The sequence below is a fragment of the Copadichromis virginalis genome, linkage group LG9, assembly GCF_057382275.1.
Source record: "Copadichromis virginalis isolate Kocher_CV1m ecotype Utaka linkage group LG9, C_Virginalis_male_GT1.1, whole genome shotgun sequence".
Classification (NCBI taxonomy): Eukaryota; Metazoa; Chordata; class Actinopteri; order Cichliformes; family Cichlidae; genus Copadichromis; species Copadichromis virginalis.
In genome coordinates this window covers 33,919,114-33,935,010 of record NC_140626.1, presented here as the reverse complement: position 1 = coordinate 33,935,010, position 15,897 = coordinate 33,919,114, and the positions used below count along the sequence as shown (strand labels likewise).

The following is a 15,897-nucleotide window of genomic DNA, read 5'->3' as shown; positions in this document are numbered from 1 at the left end:
TCATACCTGGCTTTATTCCAGTGGGATTCAAATTACCCCATTTACCTTAAATATGATAATGTTTGGAGTGTTTTTGAAAGAAAAGAAAGCTAATTATGGTGTTAATGTGTTATTAATCTTGTGTAAGTATTTTATACATAAATGTCGCTTTTTAAAGATTAAACCAACACTGGCTCACTGGAAAAACGACCTAAACCTGTTGGTTAAATCTTTGACTTTAGTTAAAAAGAAAAAGGCTGCTTTTTTTGTTTCCTTTGTAGAAGATTTTGATTTAGTAAGTTAATAATCTGTTAATTTATGTGACCCCATCTTTATATTTTATTTTCACTATATATGAAAGTTGCTAATATGTCAGAAATGTTTATTCTCTGAATCTGTAATATATGGTGCATTTTGTTTGTATGTTTATATTACTAATAAAAGAAAAAAAAAAAAAAAAAAAAAAAAAAACTAGCAAAGGGCTTTTTTAGTGAGACGGGTGCTGTAAATGTCCTGGAGGGAGGGGAGAGAGACACCAACTCAACCCTGAGTATCGTTTTTCACTCTGAGTTTTCTAAACCGGCTTCCTGAAATAGGGCCCTGTTCTTTTGTATACTTCATCTGTTCGTATGTTGTATACTCATTGTTTATTAAGTTCTTTAAAAAACACAACAAAAAACCCGTATCAATGTCGCAATGTTGGCAAAGAGAGGAAGTGACGTAATATTTGCGCATGCGTGGTAGCAATCGGATTTCCGGTACGGATCGGGTAGCAACACAGACGTTCAAAGCTACTCGCTGGCGTAAAATACGGGATCCTGACTTATTAAACGGCGATTTTTACGTCATTTCTTCACCAGAAGGGAAGTGTGAGGGGCTAATCGTTCCGATATTGGTTTCCATATCCTGGATCTCTCTAAAAATGATCCGAAGCCTCAGCCCATCCCATCATCTAAAGGTAAGCACCGAGCTAACTTTACTGTGAGTTCAGTTCATGTTGAGTTTAGCTCCTGAATGAGGTCTTCTGCTGCTCTCCTCGGTGTCTGTTCACAGTTTATTGTGAACACGTTGAGAGAAGAGTGAGAGAGTGTTTGGAGAAGAACACCAACTAATCATTAGCTCAGCATGCTGGGAGAAGTTGAGCGTTTTGTGGGAAATGAAGGCCTCACTCGTGATTGTAGCAGGAAGTAAGCTATGAAAGAAGAGAAAGAAGGAAACTGCCGTGAGGGGGTGCCAAGAATAGATTTGAAAAAAGAAGTTCGTTACTCTCCCCCCACCCACCCATCGCCCCGCGGTACAGAGTACTGGAGACACTCACGCATTCTGCCTGAGTTGCCCGAGCACTATGGGCTCAAAATGTAGTCATAAATATTTTGTACTTGTAAAAAAGATTTGTATGTGTAAAAAAGATTTGTGTGTGCGTAAAAAAGATTTGTATGTGGACTTAGAAAAAACCCCCTGCAAGTTACAAGTACGGATTTTGACCCTATTTTTCTTCCTTTCATCTGATTGGTCAATGTCATGTCAATCACAAATGTAACAATCCAATCAGAGAACAGATGGGTTTGGCTGTCGAGGGGCGCTTTTTTTGAACTGCAGGGCCCTATTTCAGGAAGCCGGTTTAGTGCAAACTCTGAGTAAGTATACCCTGAGATAACGAAAACTCTGGGTTTTCAGTTTCACAAAGCGAGTTTAGATTAATTCTGAGTGAGTTACTATGACGACACTCCGTGAAGCTAACCTGCCCCCTAGCAGGTTTACTACAACTAACCCTGACGTTCTCCGCCTCTTTGTCAGAAACCTGACTGTAGGAAGTGTCAGACATGGCGTGCCCCGTCCTTGAAGAGCCAGTAGATGTTGAAGCCCAAATTCTCCGCAGAGCTCTCCGCCGGGAGAGAGTGATTAGAGCGTGTTTGGACATTTTATCATTTCCTGATGATTTCCTGTGTGAACGTTACAGTCTTTCAGCACAATCTATAATTCATTTGAATAACATCCTCAGGCCTAATATTGCTCATGTGACACATCGCGGACATTCTCTCAGTTCTGTACATATTATTTGTATTGCACTTCGGTTTTTTGCAAACGGGAGCTTTCTGTATAATATTGGTGACGCTGAGCACGTTTCCAAGGCTACCGTCTGTCGGGCAGTCAGGAATGTTACAGTTGCACTGAAACGTCTCCTGTACGCGTTTGTGGTGTTCCCCGGTCATAGACCCACAAGATTTATCAAAGAGGGATGCCACAAAATTGCAGGTAGCAGGATGAACAAAACTTAATGTATGATGTGGTGATACTTGAACTACTACTTAAATTTTACATTTATTCTCACGGTTCCCAGGCGTGATTGGCTGTATAGATGGCACTCACATTCCAATCATTGCTCCTTCAGTAAATGAAGGAGACTATGTGAACAGGAAGTCTTTCCACAGCATTAATGTACAGGTACATAGTTCCCTGTAGCATTTCAAACTAACAAATTATTTCATTATAGTAATGGATGCTAATTTGTGTTCTCTGCACTGTGAAGATCATATGTGATGCTGCCAACATTATCACAAATGTGGAAGCCAACTGCTCAGCCTCTGTGAGTGGTGGTGGTGGAGGACCCCACCTGTTTTTCGGGCCTCCGCTTTTTTTCTGTTGGCTATAACGGGTCACGTTTGAGCATACAGAGTAAGCAAATATGTACTTGTAATGTGCTCAGATAATTTCAATAAGTGCTTACAGAGGGGAAATTAATGTAGCCTCTAACTGCAATTGATTTACATCGGACAAACAGACCAAGCACTATGGCTCATAATACAATTACACCTTACCTGTTTGGACTATATTTTTATATTTCATCTTTACTTGCTGCCAGGAACGTTTGGGGCCTGTTGGGTTGCACCTGCGCTTACATTACATCACAAAATAAAATGTATGAAATACAAAATAAAATAAAATAAAATAACGTGTTAAATGGGTGGAAATCCCTAGATCAGTGTTTAAATTAACACTCACGCATTGACTCTGTCGGCTATGTTTTGCCATGCATGCTCTCTTTCTTTTGCAGCTGAGGCTGTGTTACTTTTTTTCCGCGGAATTTGCATGTTATCGGCATATGCTGCCATCAGAATTTCGGCCTCAAGCGCTGTAAAATACATTGACCGCGCCTTCTTTCCCTCCGTCTCCATGGTGACTCGCTTAATCTGTGCTCCACTAATCAGGGCTTTATGTATCCTCGTGCGCGCGCTTCACTTGGGATTAAAGCAACTCCGCGTTGATTGAACTAATTGTTATCAGCCTTTCTGAAACCGAATATTCCGAGTTGGACAGTTCGGGGTTACTCAACCCTGAGTATCGTTTTTCACTCTGAGTATAAATGCCCACCCAGCGTTTTCCTTCATCACCACGAAGGAAAACAGTCTGTGGTCGTCCGAGTTTGGTGATTTTTTTGTGTCACAGGTCTATGTGTTTAATACAGGGACTTCCACAGCCTTTTCAACAGCGCTGCGGACCGCGGGACGGGCAGTGTTTTGGAAATGACAGTCTTCATTACAAAGCTTTCTTCGTTATGAATTAGCATACATGTTTTTATTGAACATTTGAAGAACCAGCAAAAAAAACAAACTCTTGTAGAGGACATAAAGTCAGAGATAGAAAAGACAAGGAGCAGGTGCATCTAGTACAGGTAGAGCTGCTGCAAAAACCCACAGAGCCCAGCAGCCAGCGTAACAAATTCTGGATCCTTTGCTTTTAGTTAGCAGTTAGCATTAGCAGCACATCCTGCGTCCGATGTGAAAGGACTTTTATGCTGCGCACTGTGACTCCCTGGGTCAGCCCTGACTTTGTGTTAAACTAATCCTAAAGTAATAATGGTATTTCTAACCACTGATATACCACAACTTTTTCCTTTCAACAGCTGCTGAAAGTTAGGGGACCTAGCTGCTATCGGATATTTATATAGCGATCCTCCAGCTTCAAACTGTATCACCCTTCAAGGACCTGCAGTTCAAAAAAAGCGCCCCTCCGACAGCCAAACCCATCTGTTCTCTGATTGGATTGTTACATTTGTGATTGACATGACATTGACCAATCAGATGACGGGAAGAAAAATAGGGTCAAAATCCGTACTTGTAACTTGCAGGGTTTTTTGGCAAAGTCCACACACAAATCTTTTTTACGCACACACAAATCTTTTTTACAAGTACAAAATATTTATGACCACATTTTGAGCCCATAGATCTGCTGCAGTATCAGGGTCACAATAGACTGCCCTGCTGCTGTGGATGAACACATGAGAGGAAATGAACTACAAAGTCTCATTTCAATGAGTGTGGCTGCTGTAAAGTGATGCACAGGAAGATGTTAACAAAAACGAATGAAACAGATGAAAGTAAACAGTGTTCATATTTGAAAGCACAGAGAATAAAAATATATTGTGGTGGTTAATGTGCAGCTCTTGGTGATTTGGGAGAAGAATAATGTTTTTAATCATGTTGTGGATTGAATGTTGGATTTTATTTAGTTTTGTGTACAGAAGACAGAAGTTTTTTCTACTTTTCATTGATCAGATTGATTTCTTTTGCTCACGTGAATATTTGAAGTTTAATGCTCATTTTCACAGGTAGACCTGACTATAAGTGTTCATTCTATGAAATGTTGATCATGGAGTGAACTCGGGTGTTTTGTTCAGTTTTATTTCTGTAGTTGAAGTTCTACAGAAGGTCCAGGCCCATGTTTTATAATGATGGGGGGTGCTAAGGTGTTGAAAGTCTTGGGTGGGGGAGTAACAGGTCATTGTTGGTAGAATCCGCAGCAGGAGCTGTTCAGGGCTGTTTGCTAGCTGTGAATTATTGGTGCAGTGGGGTCTTTAGGTCTGTGGTTGGTTCACCGTCTGATTGTTTTCCAGACAGAAGCAGAGTCATTAGCTGAAAACAGGTTTTGGAGTTTAGACTGTGATGCTGTGCAGCTGTCGTCACAGAAGCTGATGTTACAGGACGTCACAGCATCTCTATAATAATCCAAACTGTTGGTAACAATCCTGAAAACCTGCCAGTCGGTGCAGTCCAGACACACCTGCAGATTCTCCACAGCCTCATCAGTCCACTGCTTCAGTGTCTTTACAAAAGCTTTAGACAGTTTTTGTTTGTGCCTGTTTGCAGGGATCAAGTGAACCATGACATGGGGTCCGTTCTTCGTACCTGGCTAAGTAAGTTAGCTGGATTTGATTGTTGACGATTTCGCGTGATCCTGGATCGTTCGGTTCTCCGAAGCTCATCCGGGACTTGCTGTCATAGTAACAGAGCCGTAAGCGTAAACCTGCTCGGGAGCAGGCTTACTTTATGTAAACAGGATTAGATCGTGGCCACTCAGGTATGTCCGCTTCATTTATACGAAAGCAACAGCGATATTTTACCACTGTTTTTCCATAAATAAATAACATCAATGTAACTAAAGACAATGCAGTATTTGATTCTTTCATTGATTTCACACAGATACATACAGGTCATTTCGTAAAAAAAGGGAAATGTACTATTAATCATTCTATTACATGTATGTGATTATTTCAGATGTAATTCTTATTTTAGAGTAGTAATAGTAAATTACTTCGTGTAATCAAGATGAGAGACCACGGCTATAAAAGCGAAGGTGGATTTGGGAAGCCTGTCGCAGCCATGTCCTGTCCGTATACGCGACCAACCCATTGTGGAAGGTGCAAGATTGATAAGGAGAGTCCTCAGAATCCAGCGTATATTGCGGGACAGACAGGATCCTTTAGCTCAGCGCGACAGTGTGCTCATAGAGAGATATCGATTTTCCCGTGAGGGTATTATTTACTTAACCAACTTGTTGACGAGGGGGTGCAGGACCACCACCTGTCTTTTTTTGCTCTGCCCCTTTTCTTGGTTGCTGTTATAAACAAACAAACAGATTATTTCAGGGTCTCTTTCCAAGAGACGAAAAGCAATATAAGTGATAAATATTACCATTCTGTAGAATATTCTTATATTTCACTTTTACTTGTTCCCATGTTCTAGTGGGTCCTGTTGTGGCTCTAATGTGAAAGAGGATATAATGTAATATAATATAATAAATTTACCCTACCACCTACTGGTGTTGGCCAGAGGGGCCGATGGCGCGATATGGCAGCCTGGCTTCTGTCAGTCTGCCCCAGGGCAGCTGTGGCTACAACTGTAGCTGCCTCCACCAGTGTGTGAATGTGAGAGTGAATGAATAGTGGCATTGTAAAGCGCTTTGGGTGCCTTGAAAAGCGCTATATAAATCCAATCCATTATTATTAATATTATTAAATTACTTATGAGTTTGATTTGTCAGCAACTTTCTGCCAGCCCTCTCTCCTTGCTTTTGCAGCCTTTGCAGTGTTCCCTTGCGTTTTAATTAAACTCTGAAACTCCTGAAATCCCTCAATCAAGAGTTCTTGCTCTGCTGCCGAAAAATACCGAGCGCTCTCCTTCGACATTTTCGCCGACCAATCAAAGGGTTGCCGATCAATGTTTCTACTATCGATGCGTAGCCCCTGTTAAGCCACCCAGTGATCTCACATTACTTCATCCAGCTGTACTAATCGTCAACAACAGGTGTGTTCGGAGAACCGGGACAGCGAGCTCAAAGTTAGCGCGATGATTTGATCTTGGATGTAGTAAGCGAGGTACGAAGAACGGACCCATGGTCTGAGAATCCTGGTGCAGTGTGAGATGATGATCCTCTTACTATCAGCTCACCTTCAGTTTCTTAGATGTTTTCTCCAGTTTGTGTACAAACTGCCATGAAGTTCTGATGAAGCACCAAACTACAGTTACTCAGTCAGTGGAGGTTCAGTAGTGCAGTTTCTCACCACTGTTGTTAACTGGAGGCTGACACACTGACTGAAGACATTTAGTCTGAGTAGATTTGAACTTTCCTTCTTCATTGTTTCCATCTTGCTTTGACTGCAGCTGTAACAACACTGATTCCAGCAGGGTTTGTAAAAAGCATTTTGACAGACACACAAAGCTGGACAGCTTTTGTTCTGAGGGTTTGGAGAGAGCCTGTCTGTGTGTCTGCATTCACTTTGTTCCTCTAACAGAAAATCAATGTGCAGATGTTGATTCCTGCAGTGACTGTTGTTCCTCAGCCTGTAGAAACCATCCTGCAGCTGCTGGAACAAATGAATCTTCTAAATGTTGCTTTCTCTGGTTTGTGTTTGCTCTGCTTCTTTTTGTCAGAGATCAAATACATAAAAATATTCTTTTGTGTCCCAGCAGCTGATCAGCAGGAGGAGAATCTGACGGAGGAACATTTTCAGCCATTTGGACTCAGCTCAGCCACTACAGAGGAAACAATGAGCTCAACACAGATGGTGAGGAAGAAATGTTGAACCTGTGGTCAAGTTACAAGAAAATACAAAGATAACATTTTATAAGGATACTGAAGTAAAATAAAGTAATTTTTCATACAATATATTTTTTTTCCAATGAGCAAAATATTTTCTTTATTGTCATTTTCATTACAGAGGGAGTTTCAATTCAATTCAATTTTATTTATATAGCGCCAAATCACAACAGCAGTCGCCTCAAGGTGCTTTATATTCTACAGTAGATCGTGCATTAGTAAAAAAGTTTGTTCCGTGACTGCGTTTCACTCACTGCCTCTGTATCTCTGTCACTGCAGGACCGACATGAAGCGAGACGTCAGCGCTCTCAGGAGGCCGACAAACCTCACAGAAGAAAGAGAGAGAAAAAATACAGCTGTGACGAGTGTGGGAAGGAGTTTACTCAGAACTCCAGCTTGAAATGTCATCGGCTCATCCACACTGGGGAGAGACCATTCACCTGTGACTTGTGTGGAAAGTCTTTTACCGACGCCGGAAGCTTGAAAACACACCAACTCATCCACAGTGGACTTAAACCATACAGCTGTGATCAGTGTGGCAAAGCTTTTGCTCGCAGTAGCTACTTAAAGAGTCATCAAGTTACCCACTCTGGAATTAAGGCGTACAGCTGCGACATTTGTGGAAAAACTTTCAGACATCAAGGGTATCGAAATATTCACCTACGCATCCACACCAGACATGAAGTTTACTGCTGTGATCAGTGTGGGAAACTATTTGTAACAGACACACAGTTACAACATCACATGTTTACTCACAATGAGGAGAGACCTTATAAATGTGACAAGTGTGAGAAGACGTTTAAAGCTCCACATTACCTGAGAGTCCACCAACAGATCCACACCAATAAGAAACTGTACAAGTGCAGTTACTGTGAGGTATGTATTTATATTTTTATCTTGTTATTTTAGCCTGGCTGTTTGGAACAACTCTGCTTATTCAGTTGTGTTAGCATGTTAGCAATTAGCTGGTTTCATTGCTCAGCTTAGCTCTCCACACTCTGGACTCTCTGCTCAGTTCAGTTGGTTCTCCCATTGCGCTGCACAGTCAGCAACTCGCCCAGTTCTCCATGTGTCTGTGATGTTTTGTCAACCTCGACTAGGGCTGGGCCATATCATACCGTTCACGGTAATACCGGTGTAATTTTGGGCAACGATAGGAAAATGACATATCGCGATAGAATATGGGTAAAGCGCACATGCGCAGTGCCTTTGTTTACATACGCACATGGCGGCGATGCAGAATGAGAAGAGTGAAAGTGGATCGTTAAGTGAAACGGATGAACCAGAACTGGTTTGTCAAAATGCTGCAACTTCAGTGGTGTGGAACTGGTTTAGCTTTCGTCTGTCAGATACATAAAAAGAAATATTTTTGGTAGAGCATGTTAGTGGGCCGTTGTTATTACCGTGTTGTTTGGAAAATACGGCGCACTTAAAATCATCCTTTGATTTTTCTGAAAGTCGACAGAGCCCCTTATAACCCCGTGTGCCTTATGTATGAACTCTGGTTGTGTTTACTGACCTCGAAACGATTTTATGTGCATGGCGCTCGAAAATCTGTCAGATGTTTCAGTACGACTTTGCTAAGCTACAAAGCCGCACCGCTTGATGGATTATCGGAGCATTACGGCTATCGTAGGCGGAGCGATACGTACTGTGCTTCAACATAATGTTACCGTATTGTGTGTATGACCTCGTTTTAAGTTTTGTGGATATTATACATGGTTATGCTGAGGATATGTCGGCCAGGTTCCACTGGAAACGCCTTTTGGTTAAACTGTCAGCAAAGAATTTGCACTGTTACATTTTTATATAACTTTAATGCACATAAAAAACAGCTGCTTGTTTAAGTGAAAATATATTAGTATAGTGTCAATTATATCGTCAGTTATATCGTTCTCGCAAATTTTTAAATGTATATCGTGATAAATATTTTTGGTCATATCGCCCTGCTCTAACCTCAATGTTCTATCCATGACCCGTTCAACCTGCAGTGATTACTCTTTGCAATCTAACTACAGTCCACTAACTGCTATGCTAAAGAAAACAGATGGTGGAGGCTGCCCGTATACACTCCACACTATTCCTGCCCACCTTTAAGGTGCAGGAAGCTGCTAGAGTAATCTCCTGAACAATAGTTATCACCACTCAGCCAACATTGCCACATGGAGGTATAGAAAGAGAAGAATTCAAAAGCAGAAGCAATTTTTTCCCCACAAAGTCTCAAGTTTTCAAACTGTTGCAACATCTCCTTTACATCTGTATGTATACAGTGGAGATGCTCTGTATCTCACTATACAACTGTGTAGTGACAATAAAGGCATTCTATTCTATTCTATGTATGTCTCTGAGCTTCTGTACTTGTATATCATTAAAATGGTGATTAAAAACGGGATAAAAATGTTGAAGCAATTCCCTGACTTACTCTGTCTTTGTGTCTTTGTTTAGAAGCAGAGCGACACAGATGGATCCAGTTCTCAACCCTGTCGTCACTGTGGTGGTGGGAAAGAGTTTCGCTGTGACCTTTGTGAAAAAACTTTCAGTAATCAAAAGAGTCTAACGCTACATCAACGCAGACACACTGGAGACAAAATGAGCTACTGCAAAGAATGTGGGAAAGGCTTCCCCATACCAAGTAAATTAAAAGAACATGAACTCTGTCACAGTGGGGTTAAAAAGCATGTCTGTGACCAGTGTGAGTCATCCTTCACCATTGCACGTGATCTTAAAATACATAAACGAGTCCACACAGGAGAGAAACCATACAAGTGCAGACACTGTGACAAAAGCTTCTCACGGTCAGGTCATCGTAATATTCATGAAAATACACACATTGAAGGGAACTTCAGCTGTGACCAGTGTGACAAAAGCTTCAAGAATCTCAGTTCATACTCCGCACACAAACGATCCCACGCTGTAAATAAACTGTTTCACTGTTACCAATGTGCAAAAACATTCACTTCATTATCTGCTCTGTGCAAACATCAGCGTGATCATGCAGGACAGTGATCACTGGATCAAAAGTATTTGGCCTTTTCTCCAAGCAGCCTGAATAAATCACTTTAATGTTTTTTTTTTCTCCCTCTCAAACTCATCTTACATCACAGCCACTGTGATCTTTAGTGGACCGGTTCAGTGAAACTCCCCTTTCTGTCAGTGTAAAGAAATTACATATTTAACTGCTTTTATACACAACAAATGGGGGAAAAACTGTCAGCATGATTGTTTGGACTTAAATTGTGAGAAATAAATGTAAAATTGCAGAAAAGTGTTGACTGTACAGTTTTTGTTTTTAAGGAACAAGTGTCTATAGTTGAAAGTGAAAATAAACTTTTCTGTCCTTTAATTGTTTATTGCTTAATTATTGTTTTAAAGATTCTTGTTTTATTTACCCTTTGTCTCACTCTCCCTCACATGACCAGATTTACCTTGTTTCTTCTTTTGCTTTCTCGCTCCTGATTGGCCCTTAATTGCACTCACCTGGCTGTATCCCAATTCAGGGTCTGCAGCCTTAAAGTACGCAGCCTTAACGGTCCACACGGGCCGCGTACTCAAAGACCGCTACGGCCGGAAGTGCGAGGTGTTACGGCTGGTGCATTAACTTAGTGCTTAGGCACCCTTAGGCTGAAGCGGAAGGGGTGAGCCACCTTTTCTTTGGAACAGTTTTCTCCTATTTTCCGGGTTAGGGAGCGAGGGTTAGTATTGTCATTTGTTTGTTCTGTTTCTTTCTTAGGGTTTAGTTAGTTTTCTGGTGGGACTTAGTAGGTTTTGTTTATTATTTTGGCCTGGGTTCACCCTGGAGCTGTGCTTCATTACCTTCAATAAAATCACCTTTTTTTTTTACTCACAACTGGTTTTGGATGTTTGGCTTGGGAACCAGGGCGGGGATTTGTCTGTCTCTCCTCCAACCTTATGTGCGTCTCTACACGCCTAGACTAGGGGCGTAACATGAGGCTTGTGAAATGGGACGGTCTAGCCTCTGTTGCACTGCCCAGGTTGCCTAGCAACCATGATACTAACAGCTGGAAATGTTTCATACAGCTTTGTTTGACAGAAATGAAGGAGAAAATCTTTTATTTGTTTATTTGTTTCTACATGAGCTTTGATTTGATAAATATCTGAGGCTGAGACCACAGGACTGTAAAACATGATTGTTGGGCTTCATTTCTGTACTGAACAGTCATTTAAGATCAGCTAGTAAATAACAATTAGCTCATGTTGTTCATGAGACTAAAGTCATCTTACTTTGGTAATGTAAATATAATATGGCCAATATTAAGGTTGTTATTTCAATCATTATTAGTTATTACAGCAGTGAACATGAACTCTGTTTCAAATACTGAGCTTCATTAAAGATTCAAGCTGCACTTATTTATATTTCCCGTCACCTTAAATCTTCACTTAAAGACAGGTTCCTTTGACTGTGTTATATATAAGAGACAAATATTGTTCTTTTGTAATGTTGGCATTACTAAATTTGTCTCAGTGCTGACTTTAAATATCCATGAAATCATCACATTCTCTGTAAGATTAAGGTCAACTAACAATTCAATAAAACTTTATTGATCCTGAAGGTTGACCCCGATATTGTGAAATTACTAATATTGTTATGTTCAGTACTTACTTTTGAAAGTTTACTCTTTGGCTCGCTCGGGCCACTTCTGGGGTGGGGTGCCCTCGGTTTCTCGGCCTGGGGCTCGGTCACTCAGGCACAGCTGGCTGCCAGCGGAGCTCACGGGCTCGTCACTGCAACCCCCCCTGGCTTCTGCTCCGCGGCTGCTGAGTGAGCCCTCATCTGGGACTCTCCTCAGCTCTTTCTGGGACAGTGGCGCAGCTGCCCCTCTGTTGGTCTTCCTTGGTCTCTTGTGGTCTGGGGGCCTCTGGATGTCTGGAGTTTTGATCTCCTCCATACCTGCTTCATGCCCTGGAGGACGGGGCTGTGGCCCCCCCCACACCCTCTAGCAGATCATTACATGAACCTTTTAAAAACAAGCGCGTCCATGCTCACAGGTGTACACACGGGTGATCACACCCACAAACTACACCCTTTTTGGCTCCTACCTCAAAGCACACTGTGTTCTGTTGATCTTATGTGCTGCACAATAATGTTTAACATTTAGTATTTACTGTCATATTCCCATATATCATTGTGATGTTGTTTATTCTATTACTCTTGTTCTCTTCTGCTTGTTTTCTTTTTTCTTTCTCAACAGGTGATCCAGGTGATTGATATATGCATTTTCTTTTTCTTTTCTTTTTTTTTCTGCTCATTCTGTTGGTTTTTGTCTTTTGCCCTTCTCCCCCGTCCCTCTTCTCAGCTGTTTCTCTTTCCCTCTCTCTTTCTCCCCTTCTTTCCCCCAGTCAAGTCTGTCCCGTATTCAGTAAGTGAAAATAAAATAAACAATAAAAGGTGAATCAAATGGACCATTACGGCAAGGCTGGGATGGTCAATTTGGTAAAGTAAATCCGTTGGGCATCTTTCTTTGCCTTTAGACAACAATTCTGATGCAAAAGAGCCAAACGGGACAGGCAAAAAAAAAAAAAAAAAGATTACTCTTTGGTCCATGTTGGTTAGCAAGATTCTCCCAAACAGAGTTATGTCCCTCTGCAGCCACCTGTTTAAAACTTACACTTTTCTATATTGGTACAGATATTCTTATTTTCTGTTGATGTCTTATCCTTGCAAATTACAATGCCCAGATACTTCATCTCTTTTTTTTTGATCTGTATATTATTTATTGCCTGCAGGGGACACTCATGCAGAGCTAGTATTTCACATTTATTAATATTCAGCTGTAGGCCAGAAGCTTTGGAGAAGTGGTTGATCACCTGTAAGGCTGAAGGAATCTGGTCCTCATTTTTTTAAAAACAGGGTGGTATCATCTGCCAGCTGACTGATTATTATCTGTTCACCCATCACAGTTAACCCCTCAATGTGACTGTTTTTAATCAAAATAGACAACAGCTCAGCAACCATGATGAACAGAAGTGGTGAGCTGCTACATCCCTGCCTTATCCCTCTATTAACCTCAAACCTTGAACATGTACCATGTTCTAGCAAAACAGAGCTGTTGATGTCATTATATAGCATCTCTATAACATTTATAAATTCCTCTCCAAAACCAAAAGACTGCAGAGTTTTTAATATGAACGTATGTTCAACTGAGTCAAATGCTTTGTACAGGATGTACCCTCTCTCTTGGATTATTTCACTGTACTCAAGGAGGTCCCAAAATCAGCCTAATATTGTTAACAATTAGTCTTCCTTTCAAAAAACCTGATTGTGTTTCACTGATAATGTTTGAGATGCCTTTCTTTAGCCTCTCAGCCCTTTGCCAGACAGGATCTTATAGTCCGTGTTTAAGGTGATGGGTTTTAAATTTTTATCGTTACCCGATTTAGGGATCAGGGTTATCAACTCTTGTTTCATGCTTGGCATCAGTTCTTTCTTCTCTATAGATTCCTTTAATGCATCAAATAATAAGGTTCTTAGGTCCTTCCAGAAGAATTGATAAAAATTAGTAGTGAGTCCATCTGTCCCTGGGGACTTGTCTAATGCCATTTTCATGATCACTAAATCCAGTTCCTCAATTTTAAGCTCTGAATCACACAGATCTTTGAACGGCTTGTCAATACATGGGATGAGATTATGAATCTTATTAAAGAAACTATCAGAATCAGCTGCTGAATATTCTCAGGAGTACAATTTGGAATAAAAAGTGAAGACTTCCTTTTCAATCTCTCTGAAATCTTTGCATTCAGTCCCATTTATCAACAAGCTTGTGATCTGGTCAGCGGGAGAGGGGCAGGGCTCATCGGAGAGTTCAGTGGGGAGCAGTCCTGAATGCTGACATGACAATTAATGCCTTGCCATATCACCACGCTGTATGACTGTCATGTTACAGACAGGGCAGCGAAAGTGCACCGGCATATCATTTTGTCTGGAAGAGAGAGAGAAAAAAAAGAAAAGTCAACAACATGTAAATGTAGTTGTACAGAATGCAATCAGTTTATCTAACAATCTGATTGTACATATTAATAAAAACAAACAACATATTGTACATATTAACAAAAATATCCAAGCCATCCTCAATAATGAAAGCAAATTGGTATAAATCATAAGAGCTGTCAAAAAATGTGGTGAACAGGAAAACATTTTTTATGAAAACACACTTTTTGTCTTGCTGATGAATGAATTGAACTGTACAATGTGAAAAGCAACTTTTAAGTCAACAAAGAGACTGCAGAAGTGCTGAAAAGAAGTGCATATTTATAACTTTAACTATGAGGTATATTTAATGCCAACATACCTTTGAAAGGCAAAGTGTCAGGTTTACATTATGTTTTCTATGTCTTATATGATTTTTGCATGGATTTGTGGAATTAACAGTTCATTTACAGGTATTAAAACTATGCAAGTGGTGCATCCAGGTTCAGATGAGGCTTTCACGGCCTATAAGTGAAGTTCACTGAACTAAAGAGAAATGTGGTTTGATGATTGTTGACATGCTCTCCAAATAGAAGTTTTTCCTCTTAGCAAGGAAATACAGGTGCAGCAGTCAGAATATTGCTGAAAGGGATCTCCTAAAAATCTTCAGAGGCCCAGTGAGAAGCAAGAACCATTCCAGGCATAGCTGACAGCCCAGTCAGTGGTTGAGGTCAAAGGTCGTGCTGCTTGGGGCCCATCGTCAGATCAGATTCCAGAGCCACAGCAAGGACCATGAAGCTGCGTTGGAATGAGAGCTGTGCCGAGGGGGATTTCCAGAGGCCAACAGAGGAGATTGTGGACAACAGACGGGCACCTGAAGGATGAGGGGAGCGTGCCAAGCTCCATCCACAGCGCAGAGGGAGTTCGAGGATGGGATCATGATTCTGTGAAAAGCACAGGAACCAGAAGCTATGGTGGTGACGGCAGCAATCTCCTATGAACATCACCTAATGCTGTGCCACTGTACTATGCATACAATGACACTCTGAAGACTGCTGGGATCATAACAGCAGTAAGATAACTGGATCCAGCACGCTTTCCACACAGGGGTTTTTCTGCAGAGAGGGATGGACAGTAGAGGAGTCATGAAATCCCCCTCGCAGGACGAGGCCTGCAGCTTTGGAGATAGCTGACAGCCATGTTGACAAGCAACAAAAACACCTGGTATGTTTGAATGTCTATTCTACATACATGTTGGACTCTGGTCCTGTGGACAGTGATGGAGACAACTGGAAGAGACATTTATGACGCCCTGCAGAACTTAAAACACTCTGCAGAGAGACGTGTGATTTACATGCCTAGATGAGGAACACCACCAAGCTGGGATGTTAATTTCTCCTTTAACTATTAACAATTCGTTTGTTCACTTGTGGGATGCAGTTTACCATTGGATGAGATCAATGAGGAATAAGAGGACTGCTAATACATTTGTACTTTTACAGTAATTTAGGGTGATTGACATATGCTGTGTGTTTGCATTGACACTGTCAGACATGCGGTGATCATAACTGGGAACTTTTCTAAAGGGCGGAACTGTCAGGTTTACATTATTGGAT

The 15,897-nt window shown here is 41.2% G+C and overlaps 1 protein-coding gene across 3 annotated transcripts; it reads left to right on the top strand.

Annotated features, from left to right (window-relative positions):
• Positions 1-733: 733 nt before the first annotated feature.
• On the top strand, positions 734-10,699 carry LOC146702356 (uncharacterized). 3 transcript variants are annotated; one of them, XM_085468828.1, is made up of 4 exons: positions 734-937; positions 7,230-7,324; positions 7,636-8,232; positions 9,805-10,699. In XM_085468828.1, the coding sequence occupies exons 2-4, from the start codon at positions 7,307-7,309 to the stop codon at positions 10,360-10,362; spliced, it is 1,173 nt and encodes a 390-aa protein (XP_085324954.1). In that variant the 5' UTR covers positions 734-937; positions 7,230-7,306; the 3' UTR covers positions 10,363-10,699. The 3 variants fall into 3 exon arrangements, with proteins under 3 accessions (XP_085324954.1, XP_085324953.1, XP_085324955.1); XM_085468827.1 differs by having other exon boundaries at positions 9,802-10,699; XM_085468829.1 differs by having other exon boundaries at positions 855-937; positions 7,227-7,324; positions 9,802-10,699.
• Positions 10,700-15,897: the final 5,198 nt, after the last annotated feature.

Coding starts and splice junctions, on each gene's coding strand:
- LOC146702356 (XM_085468827.1), top strand. Junction 8,233..9,801: donor ACAAGTGCAGTTACTGTGAG/GTATGTATTTAT, acceptor GTCTTTGTTTAG/AAGCAGAGCGACACAGATGG.